Here is a 15,737-nt window from a genome sequence, read left to right on the forward strand (position 1 = left end):
TTAGGCAAATAATATAAAAGAGTTAAGCATCAAACACTTATTAAACCAATATGAAGCATAAAATTGGAAAGTAAGAAAACTTAAGTTTCTAGGGCTAAGTAATAAAGAGTTATGATACTAAAATCTCAACGTAGAACAAATTTAAACCCTTGAATAACATGTGTGCCAAACAGAGTTTAGCTGAAATCAGCCGATTCAAAGACCTACTTGACCAGGTGAGACAATGGAATGGTGAATTAGTATATCGTCCATATTAAGTGTCCAGAAGTACAACTAAGACCTGTCTCAAGTATTAGGCAGATTTGAGTCTCCATGGTTTTAACCAACTCCTTCTTTTTGGCATATCTGGGAGAGAGAGGACCGCACTAACAGCATAATAGATTTTCACATGCGCTCCTAAGGTGGTTAGTGTCCGCTTCTGGGAGATACAAAGTGTGCGCTCTGTTGTAGGGAGAAACTGAATGGTGTGTAAGTCTCATGGGAATAGTTACCGATCCACGAGGGCCCTCTTCTGTCACTGTTGCCTGAGATGATTGAACTTCTCCTCCATTATCACTTGAGGCAAACCATGTGATGAGTTCATCTCTGTAGGAAGATCGCCTTGAGTGTAGTGTTTTCCGGGGGCTGCCGGATCTTTAGCGGTTAGATTATTTTCCTTTGCTTGTCAACACCCAGCATCGTCAGTAGCTTCCTGCCCAAGATCAACTACCTCCACCAAACTTACATTTGTTCCATCGTGGGGTATTCGCTTACATATGGAGTCCCACTCTGATGTGAGGCAGTCCAATAGGTATAGCTATAGTGGGCGTTTAGTAGATGGGAAATAGCGGTTGCTAGTTCAACGCTGCAGGTAGTCATATTATCGCCGCAGTGATATTCTCTGCTATCATGTGTTGTCGGTCACATACACTGTGCAAAAGAAAAGGTTCTTGATTCACTAGGGAGCCTTTACATAAATGAGAAGATGGCCGCTTCTAGATCGTCCCAGCATTAGTCAGTCCATAAAAACATCGACTCTCTCCTCTGTAAAATTATCCGATGATCTATGTTTCCCTTTCTTCCCCTCAGGAGTCAGGTGTACCTAAAATGTAGATTTGAACTGGGCTGAACGGTCTAAAAAGTGAGATTATTTGCTATATCCGCAGAGCTGAAGTAAAGTGCGACCGCTCAGTACCCAGGCTTGCTCCGCCCCCCCCATTCCTCCACTCTTTACTGTTATCTGCATCATGAAAAAATTGCCAATCAGCAGCATCAGTGCTGATCCCACACTTTGCTTTACTGTGGTGTTGTGAGATTTAACCATAATCTTGCAAAATTGTATAGTAAACTGAGGAGGGAAATAAAGTGACCGTGCCAGGACTTTTACATCCCTTTACATTAGGATGTGGAATCTTAGGTAACAAATCTCCCATGTTTACATTTTTTTAAAGATATGCTGCATCATTGATACATCAGTGTCCCTTTAAATGCAAAAGCAGTATTGCAAATGGATTACGAGCACCACACTTAACCATTGAGTTATATTATGAGCAAAATTGAGAATACTACTACCAATTCCCATTGAAAGTATAGGGTACACTTTAGTATTGTGTGCATTTGAAAATGCTTAGAGTAAATCTATTAATCAAAAATTTTTAATATCTGATCATGACATTGGGTTGAGTGCAAAATGTTATTAATTGCACACAACTTGTAATCTAGGCCCTTATCTTTTAATTTGTATTTTTTATTTAGTAACTGATCTACAAAATTCTAAATGTTGGTGTTTTGGGAAGGTGAACAGATGATAAATGTGTAACCCATAAGATGTGTGTGTGAAACATTTAAGAAATGCTGTTTATGGAAAATGGGAAAAAAGGTGTTTTATTGCCATTGTTCTTTTTTTCTTACTTATGCCAAAAAAAACAAACAGCTGAAAGACATTCTGATTTCACCTTTCTCTAAATTTGAAAATTAAACCTGGAACTCCAGCTCAAAAACATGAAACATTATCTGGTTAAAGGGACAGTATACACCAAATTCCATATAGCTGTGTGTAATAGTCACTACTATAATGAAGAATATGCACAGATACTGATCTAAAAATCCAGAATAAAACGTTTTAAAAACTTACTTAGAAGCTTCCAGTTTGGTGGGGACACCCACTAAAAGGGGCTGGGAAAGCGGGAAGTGCAGACCATCCCCCTGCCTGCATATGCAAAGACAGATAACATAAACAGGAGCCAGCAGTAGTCTGTAAACACACGTATACATCTGACACTGGGGGGGGGGGGTTTGATTATGAGTCTGAAAATCATCACAATGTTCTAAAAAAATAAGCAAAACTATACTTTATCTTTTTTTTTATTTTAAAAAACACTACCAGATGGGCTATACAACTGGATCATCTACAAAACATTCATGCAAAGAAAACTCTAGTGTATAATGTCCCTTTAAATGAAGAGGTCCTGCATAAGGTGGTGCCATCATTTCTTTATTTGTGTTTGCATGTAGCCTGATGGGTTTGCATTTTCAATTAAAAAAGCAGAAACCATATTTTTACATTTTAGTTAAAACTTAAACTAGCAACAATGTCAAATTATTTTCACATTTTCTCCTCCAAGAGCATTCTGTATTATAAATAAAATCATAACTAAAATGTGACATTGAAATCACTATATTAGAAGTAACACTACTCATTTTTTTACTCTCTTCTTCACAGTGAAGTGGTATGTGTTGCGTGTGAGAAGCGAATGCTGTCCATGTTTTCCGGCAGCGGCAGGCGTGTCTTCCCACCCATTATTTTGCCCTCCCCAATATCCACGTTACAGTGCACGGGTTCCTATGTCATGGCTCTCACAGCCTCTGCTGCTCTGTCAGTCTGGTGAGTATACATACTCAGATACACACATACATCTCTTCTCAACAGTCTCTGTATTCTACAGTAGGGCTGGAATTGTAACAAACAATGTTAAGTATTGTTTAACAAAAAAATGCAAAACAAAACAAAGGGCTATCTTTAAAGCTAGAAATATGACATTTGAAGTCTCTTCTCAAACTATGAGTGTGATCAGCTTAAAGGGACAGTAAAGTCAAAATTATACTTGCATGGTTCAGACAACATGCAATTTTTAACAACTTTACAACTTCTACTATTAAATTTGCTTGCTTCTTTTGGTATTCTTGATTAGAAAGCATTCCTATGTAGGTGCAGCAGCAGCAATACATTACAGGAAGCTAGCTGGATATTGATGGCTGCACATATGTCTGTCATCGGTTCACCAAATGTGTTCAGGTAGCTCCCAGCTGTGCATTGCTATTCTTTCAACAAAAGATACCAAGAGACCTAAGCAAATTTGAAAATAGAAGTAAATTGGAAAGTTGCTTTAAAATTGCATGCTCTATCTACATCATGAAATAAAAATGTTGAGTTTCATGTCTCTTTAAATTTAATATATATATATTATTTTATTTTTATCTGTCATTGTATGATTCTGTATTATATAGATGTTTCTGCATTTTGGCAATATTATTAAAATGGAATTAAGTTCTGTGCTGCATAAACAGTATTTAGAATTGTTTTTCATTATTTCTTACTGCAGGGATGTCCAGAAACAGACTATTGTAATAAAGGACGAGTCTTTACAACCCATGCTATCAGGTACCCTATAAATATGCTGTGTGCAATGAAATGTAATTTGTCAGGTGATAAGTATTCAGTCTTTTAAATAAAAGTACTTACTGGGTATCAATTAGTCTGCCAATGATAGTAACGCACCTCTCTGTAACTGTTTTTCTTTTATAAGTGTTGGATGAATTTCTGTGTTCCCTTTCTCAGGTAATATGACGGTTTCCCAGACACTACTGACACAGAGGGGGATCCCAGTTCTCAGCCTATCCAATGGGAAAGCATACTGCTTCAATCCCTCTCTTGCTTCATGGTAAGAACCACATCTGGATAGATAGAAAAGTTCAGTTCATGAGATTATTAAAATGTCATCTAATCTAGATCTTATTGACTGTGAATTGTGTGCAGTATTTTATCAGAGGAGCTGTAAGATCTGACCACATCCACAAAAATAATTTTCTGCTCTATTGCATGTTATAAAATACTTCAGAGCTACATGGCAGCAGTTCCCCACATATCTTACTTTTTTAATAACTTTTATTACACTGAAAAAAACTAATAAAATACAAACCATTATGCAGACAATACTTGAAATAAAGTACATTTTAATATAGTTGCCAGGGTGGAAATGAATACAAATAAATCAAAAATATTAAATGATCTGGTCAGTTTCCACATTTTCATGAGTATTGTATGGGGCATTAACAATATGTGTAAAAATAAACAAACATTAAATCAGCAGTAATGGAAGATTATACACAATAAAATATACCTAAATAAATATATCTCCAGCAGCTGTGGGGAAAGAAAAAGACTGTAACAAACTGTGCACATTCCAAATATGTGACATAGTAAATACAGGTAACAGGTAGTCTGTGTTACTAGTGTTTATATCTGAATATTTAATATGTTTAGCAATTTGGTCAATCAATTGCTATGTCATTTTCTCCAACATTGGTGTGTCCGGTCCACGGCGTCATCCATTACTTGTGGGATATTCTCCTCCCCTACAGTGAATGGCAAGGAGAGCACACAGCAAGAGCTGTCCATATAGTCCCCCTCTGGCTCCGCCCCCCCAGTCATTCTCCTTGCCGCTCTGAACAAGTAGCATCTCCACGGGGATGGTGAGGAGTTTGTGGTGTTAGTTGTAGTTTTTTATTCTTCTATCAAGAGTTTGTTATTTTAAAATAGTGCTGGTATGTACTATTTACTCTGAAACAGAAAGAGATGAAGAGTTCTGTTTAAAAGAGGAGTATGATTTTAGCAGCAGTAACTAAAATCAATTGCTGTTCCCACACAGGACTGTTGAGCTGAGAGAACTTCAGTTGGGGGGAACAGTTTGCAGACTTTTCTGCTCAAGGTATGACTAGCCATTTTTCTAACAAGACTGTGTAATGCTGGAAGGCTGTCATTTTTCCCTCATGGGGATCGTTAAGCCATTTTCTTAGACTCAAACAGAATAAAGGGCTTAGTATGGGCTATAAACTGGTAGACACCTTTAGGGGCTAAATCGATTGCTTTATTTAAGTATTATATGCAGTTTGAAGTGAATTTCACACTTTTTTAATATTGGGGAACATTTTTAGCACCAGGCACTTGTTAAGACACCTTCCCAGTCAGGAAGGGCCTTTCTCTGTAGTATGCAGAGCCTCATTTTCGCGACATTATTGCGCAGTTACTTTTGAGTTCAGTACATGCAGCTGCATGTGTGAGGGTCTGGTATCCACTGAAAACGTTCCTAGAAGGCTTCAAATACCCCCCTGGGATTGGTGTAGTCGCAACAAAGGCTGTGGCTGGGACTGTAGGGGGGTTAAAATTGCAAACGGCTCCGGTTTCCACATTTTAAGGGTTAACAGCTTGAAAATTGGGGTGCAATACTTTGAATGCATTAAGACACTGTGGTGAAAATTTGGTAAAGATTGGATAATTCCTTCATAGTTTTTCACATATTCAGTAATAAAGTGTGCCCTGTTTAACATTTAAAGAGACAGTAACGGTTTTTGTGCTTTATTAACCAGTTTAAGCCTGTTTAACGTGTCTGTACCTTCAGATAGATCATGTTCTGTATGTATGGAAGCCAATGTGGTTCCCCCTTCAAATATATGTGATAATTGTGCCATAGTGTCCAAACAAAGTAAGGACAGTACTGTCACAAATAGTAAAGTTGCCTAAGATGATTCCTCAGATGAAGGAAGTAGACATAGTTCTACATCATCTCCTTCTGTGTCTATACCAGTTATGCCCGCGCAGGCGACCCCTAGTACTTCTAGCGTGCCAATGCTTGTTACTATGCAACAATTGACGGCAGTAATGGATAACTCCATAGCTAATATTTTATCCAAAATGCCAGCATTTCAGAGAAAGCGCGATTGCTCTGTTTTAAACACTGTAGAGCAGGAGGGCGCTGATGATAATTTTTCTGTCATACCCTCACACCAATCTGAAGTGGCAGTGAGGGAGGGTTTGTCAGATGGGGAAATTTCTGATACAGGAAGAATTTCTCAGCAGGCAGAACCTGATGTTGTGACATTTAAATTTAAATTAGAGCATCTCCGCGCATTACTTAAGGAGGTGCTATCTACTCTGGATGATTGTGACAATCTGGTCATCCCAGAAAAATTGTGCAAGATGGACAAGTTCCTTGAGGTCCCGGTGCACCCTGATGCTTTTCCGATACCTAGACGGGTGGTGGACATAGTGAATAAGGAGTGGGAGAAGCCAGGCATTCCTTTTGTCCCTCCTCCTTTTTTTTAAGAAATTGTTCCCTATGGTCGACCCCAGGAAGGACTTATGGCAAACAGTCCCTAAGGTCGAGGGGGCAGTTTCTACACTAGCCAAACGCACGACCATTCCTATTGAGGACAATTGTGCTTTCAAAGATCCTATGGATAAAAAATTGGAGGGTTTGCTTAAAAAGATTTTTGTACAGCAAGGTTACCTCCTTCAACCTATTTCGTGCATTATTCCTGTCACTACAGCGGCGTGGTTCTGGTTCGAGGAACTGGAAAAGTCGCTCAGTAGGGAGACTCCGTCTGAGGAAGTCATGGACAGAATTCACGCACTTCAGTTAGCTAATTCCTTTATTTTAGACGCCGCTTTGCAGTTAGCGAGGTTAGCGGCGAAAAATTCAAGGTTTGCAATTGTGGCGCGCAGATCGCTCTGGCTAAAGTCTTGGTCGGCGGATGTATCTTCCAAGACAAAATTGCTTAATATCCCTTTCAAAGGTAAGACCCTTTTTGGGCCAGTATTGAAAGAGATTATTTCAGACATCACTGGGGGAAAGGGCCATGCCCTCCCACAAGATAGACCTTTCAAGACTAAGAATAAGTCCAATTTTCGTTCCTTTCGCAATTTCAGGAACGGACCGGCTTCCAACTCTGCAGCCTCTAGACAAGAGGGTAACGCTTCCCAGACCAAACCAGCTTGGAAACCAATGCAAGGCTGGAACAAGGGTAAAGAGGCCAAGAAGCCTGCTGCTGCTACCAAAACAGCATGAAGGGGTAGCCCCCGATCCGGGACCGGATCTAGTAGGGGGCAGACTCTCTCTCTTTGCTCAGGCTTGGGCAAGAGATGTTCAGGATCCCTGGGCACTAGAAATAGTCTATCAGGGTTATCTTCTAGAATTCAAGGAAATACCCCCAAGGGGAAGGTTCCACATGTCTCACTTATCTTCAAACCAAATAAAGAGACAGACGTTCTTACATTGTGTAGAAGACCTGTTAAAGATGGGAGTGATACACCTAGTTCCAACTGTGGAACAAGGTCAGGGGTTTTACTCAAATCTGTTTGTAGTTCCCAAAAAAGAGGGAACTTTCAGACCAATTCTGGATTTAAAAATTCTAAACAAATTTCTCAGAGTTCCATCGTTCAAAATGGAAACCATTCGAACAATTTTACCTACAATCCAGGAGGGTCAATATATGACTACCGTGGATTTAAAGGATGCGTATCTACATATTCCTATCCACAAAGATCATCATCAGTTCCTAAGGTTCGCTTTTCTGGACAAGCATTATCAGTTCGTGGCTCTCCCATTCGGGCTAGCCACTGCTCCCAGAATTTTCACAAAGGTGCTCGGGTCCCTTCTAGCGGTTCTAAGACCAAGGGGTATTGCAGTGGCACCTTATCTGGACGACATTCTAATTCAAGCGTCGTCTCTTTCCAAAGCAAAGGCTCATACAGACATTGTTCTAGCCTTTCTCAGATCTCACGGGTGGAAGGTGAACGTAGAAAAGAGTTCCCTGTCTCCGTTGACAAGAGTTCCCTTTTTGGGAACAATAATAGATTCTTTAGAAATGAAGATCTTCCTGGCAGAAGTCAGAAATTCAAAGCTTCTAAACGCTTGTCAAGTTCTTCACTCTATTCTGCAGTCTTCCATAGCTCAGTGCATGGAAGTAGTAGGGTTGATGGTTGCAGCAATGGACATAGTCCCTTTTCCTCGAATTCATCTAAGACCATTACAACTGTGCATGCTCAAGCAGTGGAATGGGGACTATACAGACTTGTCTCCAATGATTCAAGTAGATCAGATGACCAGAGACTCACTCCGTTGGTGGTTGACCCAGGATCACCTGTCCCAGGGAATGAGTTTCCGCTGACCAGAGTCGGTCATTGTCACGACCGACGCCAGTCTATTAGGCTGGGGCGCGGTCTGGGATTCCCTGAAAGCTCAGGGTCTATGGTCTCGGGAAGAGTCTCTTCTCCCGATAAACATCCTGGAACTGAGAGCGATATTCAATGCTCTCCGGGCTTGGCCTCAACTAGCGAAGGCCGGATTTATATAGACAACATGACGACTGTAGCTTACATCAACCATCAGAGGGGAACAAGGAGTTCCTTGGCGATGAGAGAGGTGTCCAAAATCAGCAAATGGGCGGAGGATCACTCCTGCCACCTATCTGCAATCCACATCCCAGGAGTAGACAACTGGGAGGTGGATTATCTGAGTCGTCAGACTTTCCATCTGGAGGAGTGGGAACTTCACCCGGAGGTGTTTGCCCAGTTGACTCAATTATGGGGCATTCCAGACATGGATCTGATGGCGTCTCGTCAGAACTTCAAGGTTCCTTGCTACGGGTCCAGATCCAGGGATCCCAAGGCGACTCTAGTGGATGCATTAGTGGCGCCTTGGTCGTTCAACCTAGCTTATGCGTTTCCACCGTTCCCTCTCCTTCCCAGGCTTGTAGCCAGGATCAAACAGGATAAGGCCTCAGTGATTCTGATAGCTCCTGCGTGGCCGCGCAGGACTTGGTATGCAGACCTGGTGAATATGTCATCGGCTTCACCATGGAAGCTACCTTTGAGACAGGATCTTCTATTACAAGGTCCATTCGAACATCCAAATCTAGTTTCTCTGCAGCTGACTGCTTGGAAATTGAACGCTTGATTTTATCCAAGCGTGGGTTTTCAAATTCAGTGCTAGATACTCTGGTACAAGCCAGAAAACCTGTGACTAGAAAGATTTACCATAAAATATGGAAAAAATATATCTGTTGGTGTGAATCCAAGGGATTCTCCTGGAGTAAGATAAAATTCCTAAGATTCCTGCTTTACACAAACGACTGGCAGCTGTGCCAGAGATACAAGCTTTTGTACAGGCTTTGGTCAGAATCAAGCCTGTTTACAGACCCATGACTCCTCCTTGGAGTCTAAATTTAGTTCCTTCAGTTCTTCAAGGGGTTCCATTTGAACCTTTACATTCCATAGATACCAAATTACTTTTCTTGGAAAGTTCTGTTTTGGTTGTTATTTCTTCTGTTAGAAGAGTTTCTGAATTATCTGCTTTGCAGTGTGATCCACCCTATCTGGTGTTCCATTCAGATAAGGTTGTTTTGCGTACTAAGCCTGGTTTTCCTCCGAAAGTTGTTCAAACAAGAATGTTAACCAGCAAATACTTGTTCCTTCTCTGTGTCCGAATCCAGTTTCAAAGAAGGAACGTTTGTTACACAATTTAGATGTAGTTCGTGCTTTAAAGTCCTATTTAGAAGCCACAAAGGATTTTAGACAAACCTCATCTTTGTTTGTCGTTTACTCTAGTAAGAGGAGAGGGCAAAAAGCTACTGCTACCTCTCTTCTTTCGAGAAAAGTATTATCAGATTGACTTATGAGACTGCCGGACGGCAGCCTCCTGAACGAATCACAGCTCACTCTACTAGGGCTGTGGCTTCCCATGAGCCTTCAAGAACGAGGCTTCTGTTGATCAGATATATAAGGCAAAGACTTGGTCTTCTCTGCACACTTTTTCCAGATTCTACAAATTTGATACTTATGCTTCTTCGGAGGCTATTTTTGGGAGAAAGGTTTTGCAAGCCGTGGTGCCTTCTGTTTAGGTAACCTGATTTGCTCCCTCCCTTCATCCGTGTCCTAAAGCTTTGGTATTGGTTCCCACAAGTAATGGATGACGCCGTGGACCGGACACACCAATGTTGGAGAAAACAGAATTTATGCTTACCTGATAAATTACTTTCTCCAACGGTGTGTCCGGTCCACGGCCCGCCCTGGTTTTTTAATCAGGTTTGAAAAATTTTCTTTCTCTATACACTACAGTCACCACGGCACCCTATGGTTTCTCCTTTTTCTCCTAACCGTCGGTCGAATGACTGGGGGGGCGGAGCCAGAGGGGGACTATATGGACAGCTCTTGCTGTGTGCTCTCCTTGCCATTCCCTGTAGGGGAGGAGAATATCCCACAAGTAATGGATGACGCCGTGGACCGGACACACCGTTGGAGAAAGTAATTTATCAGGTAAGCATAAATTTTGTTTTTTCCAAAAAGGTTGAGTGGACTTGCAGGTGCCATTCATCAATTATTGGTACTTTGGAATGCTTCCAATACGAAGTTTAACCTGTTAAGCACAGTTTAAAATAATATGTAGAGTGCCATTCTGTGTCTTTTTTTTCCATCTTAATGGGAGGAGAGTCCACTGCTTCATTCATTACTTGTGAGAAATAAGAACCTGGCCACCAGGAGGAGGCAAAGACAACCCAGCCAAAGGCTTAAATACTTTCCCCACTCCCCTCATCCCCCAGTCATTCTTTTCCTTTCGTCACAGGAGGTTGGCAGAGAAGTGTTGGAAGATTCAGAGTAGTCTTATGGTGGGTAGTACTCTTCGCAATGGGACTGGAGTTTTAAGTATTCCTGTCAGCCTCTCAGTGAGAGCATGGGTGAAAGAGTCCGGAGATGCAGGGAGAGTCTTTCTGCGAAACCATCCCAAATCAGATTAACAGCTCCATAAGCAATCAGCGTTGACGAGTTTCGCTGCCTGCTTTCTGCTCTCAAGTCCATGTCAGGAGCGATGCTACTAACCTGTCACACTTGAAAGATCGTGTTCCTGTTCCAAGGCATAGATTCTGGTAAGATCGTTTCAATTTTTATACATGTATGATAACGCTAGAAGACAGGGTCACAGTGTGACTCCTTTTATCTGTATAGAATCAAGGGTTAATATCTCCTGAGGGGGATTATTGAACAGGGGGGAATAATCTTATATGTTTATTTGATTGTATGCTGCTTTTATGTGTGAGATGTTATGGGATTATAGGCTGTTTCACTTTGAGAGCCATGCAACTTACAAGCTTGGCGCACTTTTTCTCATAGCAGGGACGGTCCTGCATTGTGCACCATGTGATTCTTTCCCTCTTTCCTGACCGGGTGTCTATTAGAGAGGAGTCCTAACTCTCTGTACTGTCTGGGTCATGGGAGGTGGGGAGTGCCCCAGCTATTGGGATTTAAATGTGCAGTTTTCTTTCTATAGTTCTCCGGTTATTGCACTAGCGATGGAGGATTCTGTTACTTAGAGGGCACGCCCTCTATTCCTAAAGAGTAATTCCTGTTTATATTGTGAGGAGGCCTTAGTACCGCCCTCCAATTATGTTCTATATGCCTTGATAATGTGATAATAATATCAACCATGTTTGATACCACTGAGCCGTCCACCTCTGAGTTGTTGTCGTCTAGTGAGGTACCCTACATGCTGATCCTCCATCTGGAGGGGGCCATTTTTTCACCAGACGTTACTGCACAGCTCAGATGGCGGTGTCTGCGGCCTGTAATGCTTTACCTCGCCCTGCTGAGCACAAGCAAAAGGTTACATATTGCACTCCTTCCCAGAGTACATCAGATAATTTATTGGATTTAACTGATAGGGTTATCAGAGGATGAAGTTATTTCTGAGACTTCAGAGTATGAACATTCTGGGTCAGAGTCTGCTGCCTCTAAACCTGCGGCTGCTTAGGAATCGGACTTTAGTTTTAGGAATTTGCGCTTTCTTCTTTAAGGAAGTTTTTTTGGCGAATTCAGTGGTTCCAGAGGCCAAATTGCATGAGGAACCTTTGATTCCTAAATTGGATATAGTTTAAGGACAGGGTGGTACCTTATCCTTCCCTGCTCCTGTTAGATGGCGAACATTATTAAAGGGACAGTCAACCCAAAAATTACTGTTACTTATTTAGATTAGTTAATTAACAATCTTTACATCAAACTCTAGCCCAATTTTCATCTAAATAAACTTTGGCAGAAAATACACTTACTAGATCTCATCTGGCCATTTTGAAATTGCCACCTGACTCCTCCTTCTCTGACGTCTCCCAAAAGCTTGAACTGCAGCACTAGTACAGGATCCTCTCGTCCCTGCATGCTCCTTTCATTCAGTTCATTGAGAGTGTGTAGTTGTCTCTCTAAACATTGACTTTAGTGTAAGCCATGACATGGGATGTGATAAATGGAAGTGTCACTGTGCGGCAGTGAGTGCGCGAGTGGTAATCTGAGGGTTGCTTGAGATAACAACAGTAAATATAGACTCACTGGGGGCCAGTGTATGCCTGATAATACCTAATATAATGCTGCACACTTTTCAGTAGTGAACGGTCTCCAACCACCACTGCTGTGGTGAATCTGAAGAGAGCTGTGAGAATCGGAAGTTCTGGCTTGTGGGGCTCTTTTTAACAGTAGTGGTGGTTGGAGATCGTTCACTACTGAAAAGCACTGGTGTATGTGGGATGGCTTAGAACGGGTTTGTTATGTAGCTAGTAATCTTTTGTGAGGCAATGGAGAGGGGAATGGATGAATTCTATTTCAATCTGGCACCACCAGGGTTGAAGTTATACCCTGAAATACATGTCCCAAATGTTGTGAAGGCGTGTGATTCAAACGTAGCCACAGTCGCTAGGATGAGAAACATAGGAGCTCTATTAAATTTGGTCTTTGTTTCCAATTACACTATTACACATCAATACCTATATTTTGTACAATAATTCTCCAACAATCTTTTTTTTTATCTAAATAATACACCGGTGCTTTTCAGTAGTGAACGATCTCCAACCGGTGTAAGCACCGGTGTATTATTCAGATAAAAAAAGATTGTTGGAGAATTGTTGTGACCAGAGCTAGCAGGTAGGGGATTGGGTGACCAGAGAGGGAATGTGTATTATACTAACAAGAACACATAACCTTTCTGATAAGGATTGCTCTAGTAATAATTATACTTCCAAGAAGTGTATTGCTCACAAGCTGTTTGCACGTTAACAGTGTAATTATGGATATGTCTGGGTGCCGAGTGTACCTTGCTGAGAATGGAAGTGTCACTGTCCTGCAGTGAGTGCGCGAGTGGTATTCTGAGGGTTGCTTGAGATAACAACAGTAAATATAGACTCACTGGGGGCCAGTGTATGCCTGATAATACCTAATATAACGCTGCACACAGCAGCACACAATCTGAGTGTGTAGTTGCCTCTTTAAACATTGACTTTAGTGTAAGCCATGACATGGGATGTGATAAATAGAATCAATTGCTTATCTTCGACCCTGGTGGTGCTAGATTGAAATAGAATTCATCCATTCCCCTTTCCATTGCCTCACAAAAGATTACTAGCTACATAACAAACCCGTTCTAAGCCATCCCACATACACCGGTGCTTTTCAGTAGTGAACTATCTCCAACCACCACTGCTGTTAAAAAGAGCCCCACAAGCCAGATCTTCAGATTCTCCCAGCTCTCTTCAGATTCACCACAGTAGTGGTGGTTGAAGATCGTTCACTACTGAAAAGTGTGCAGTGTTATATTAGGTATTATCAGGCATACACTGGCCCCCAGTGAGTCTAAATTTACTGTTGTTATCTCAAGCAACCCTCAGATTACCACTCGCGCACTCACTGCCGCACAGTGACACTTCCATTTATCACATCCCATGTCATGGCTTACACTAAAGTCAATGTTTAGAGAGGCAACTACACACTCTCAATGAACTGAATAAAAGGAGCGCGCAGGGACGAGAGGATCCTGTACTAGTGTTGCAGTTCAAGCTTTTGGGAGACGTCAGAGAAGGAGGAGTCAGGTGGCCATTTCAAAACGGCCAGATGAGATCAAGTAAGTGTATTTTCTGCCAAAGTTTATTTAGATGAAAATTGGGCTAGAGTTTGATGTAAAGATTGTTTATTAACTAATCTAAATAAGTAACGGTAATTTTTGGGTTGACTGTACCTTTAAGACTGAATGGGACTGGATTGTTCCTCTCTTCTCCCTTTAACAAATCGTTCCCGGTCCTGGACTCTCAATGGAGTTGTGAGGTTCTGTCACTAAAAGGGATGGCACTATCTTCACCCTTGTTAAACGTATTTCTTTCCCGTTTGAGGATAGCTCTACGTTTTAAGAGCCCATGGATAAAGGATGAAAACTCTGTTAAGAAAGTTGTTTCAACATACGGGATATTTGTTTCAACCGGAGGCGGCCGTTGCCGTGGGTACTGGAGAAGCTACCTTCTTGTATGACTCCTTATAGGATTGATCGGGGTGGAGAGGTCCCCTCGATGTTACTCAGGAAAGATTTACAGCCTTGAGTGTTGCTAATTCTTTTATCTGTGATGCTATTAGGCAGATTATTCGCCTAAATGCTAAGACTTCAGCTTTTTCTGTTCAGGCCCGTCGGCTCTGGCTGAAGTCTTGGTCTGCGGATATGACTTCTAAGTCTAGACTTCTTTCCCTCCCCTTTAAGGGAATGATTTTGTTTGGTCCAGGCCTGGTCACGGGGCAAGGGTGCCCTTCTACCGCAAGAGAATATGAACGAGTGTAAGGGACAATTTTCGTTTTGATAAAGCCCATGTCAGCAGTCCTCCGCTAAGCCTGAGCAAACCAAAAAACTCTTGGAAGCCGGCTCAGTCCTGGAATAAATCCAAGCAGAGCAAGAAGCACTCCGAGTCTAAGTCGGCATGAACGGGCGGTCCCCAGTCCTCTTCTGGATCGTGTAGGGTGCAGACTATTGCTCTTTTCAGTCACTTAGTTCAGGAACGTGCAGGATCCATGGTTCCTGGAGGTCATAGCTCAGACAATAGGTCCATTCTTCCCCTCGTTCGAGAAGGGCAGTTCATGACCACTATAGATCTGAAGGATGCTCCCTTCACGTACCAATCCTCAAGGACCACTTCCAGTTCCTAAGGTTTGCGTTCCTGGACCAGCACTTCCAGTTTATTGATCTTCTGTTTGGTCTAGCTGGTATAGTGGTGAGCATAGCTGCCTTCCGAGTAGTTGACCCGGGTTTGATTCCCGGCTAACGCAGCATTCTCCAAGAAGTTTTTCGGAGAGTGGACCATTCGGAATCTTTCCTCTGTCTTCTTCGATCCCATGGATGGAAGATAAATCTAGAGAGAGTTCTCTTGTATCAAGTACCAGGGTAGAATTCTCGGGTACTATAATAGTCTCCATAGACATGAGAATATTTCTAACAGACCATAGATGCTGCAGGCTAGCTTCGATATGTCTTGCCCTCCAGATCTCCTTAAGGCCACCTGTGGCTCGGTGTATGGAGGTGATTGGTCTCAAGGTGTCCAGCATGGACATCATTTCCTTTGCCAGGTTTCACCTCAGACTGTTGCAACTGCGCATGCTGAAGCAGTGGAGCGGCAATCATTCGGATCTGTCTCAACAGATTTCTCTGGACAACCGATCAAGAGAATCGCTCTTTTGGTGTTTTTGTCCGGATCCCTTGTCCCAAGGGATGTCCGTCTCAAGACCATCCTGGGTGATTGTGACTACGGTTGCGTGTCTGTCAGGATGGGGAGCTGTTTGGGGTGCCAGGAAGGCACAGGGCCTATGGACTTGGGAGGAAAAGCTCCTTCCTGATCGCATTTGGGATCTTCGG

The 15,737-nt window shown here is 42.1% G+C and overlaps 1 protein-coding gene across 1 annotated transcript in view; it reads left to right on the forward strand.

Annotated features, from left to right (window-relative positions):
• The window catches only part of LOC128648947 (protein HIRA), an 89,080-nt gene that overhangs the window by 46,701 nt on the left and 26,642 nt on the right, over positions 1–15,737 (forward strand). Inside the window, exons 19-21 of the mRNA XM_053701934.1 lie at positions 2,702–2,863; positions 3,582–3,640; positions 3,818–3,920. Of these exons, the coding sequence (XP_053557909.1) occupies positions 2,702–2,863; positions 3,582–3,640; positions 3,818–3,920 (324 nt within the window). The remainder of the gene's footprint in view (positions 1–2,701; positions 2,864–3,581; positions 3,641–3,817; positions 3,921–15,737) is intronic.

The sequence above is a fragment of the Bombina bombina genome, chromosome 2, assembly GCF_027579735.1.
Source record: "Bombina bombina isolate aBomBom1 chromosome 2, aBomBom1.pri, whole genome shotgun sequence".
Lineage (NCBI taxonomy): Eukaryota > Metazoa > Chordata > Amphibia > Anura > Bombinatoridae > Bombina > Bombina bombina.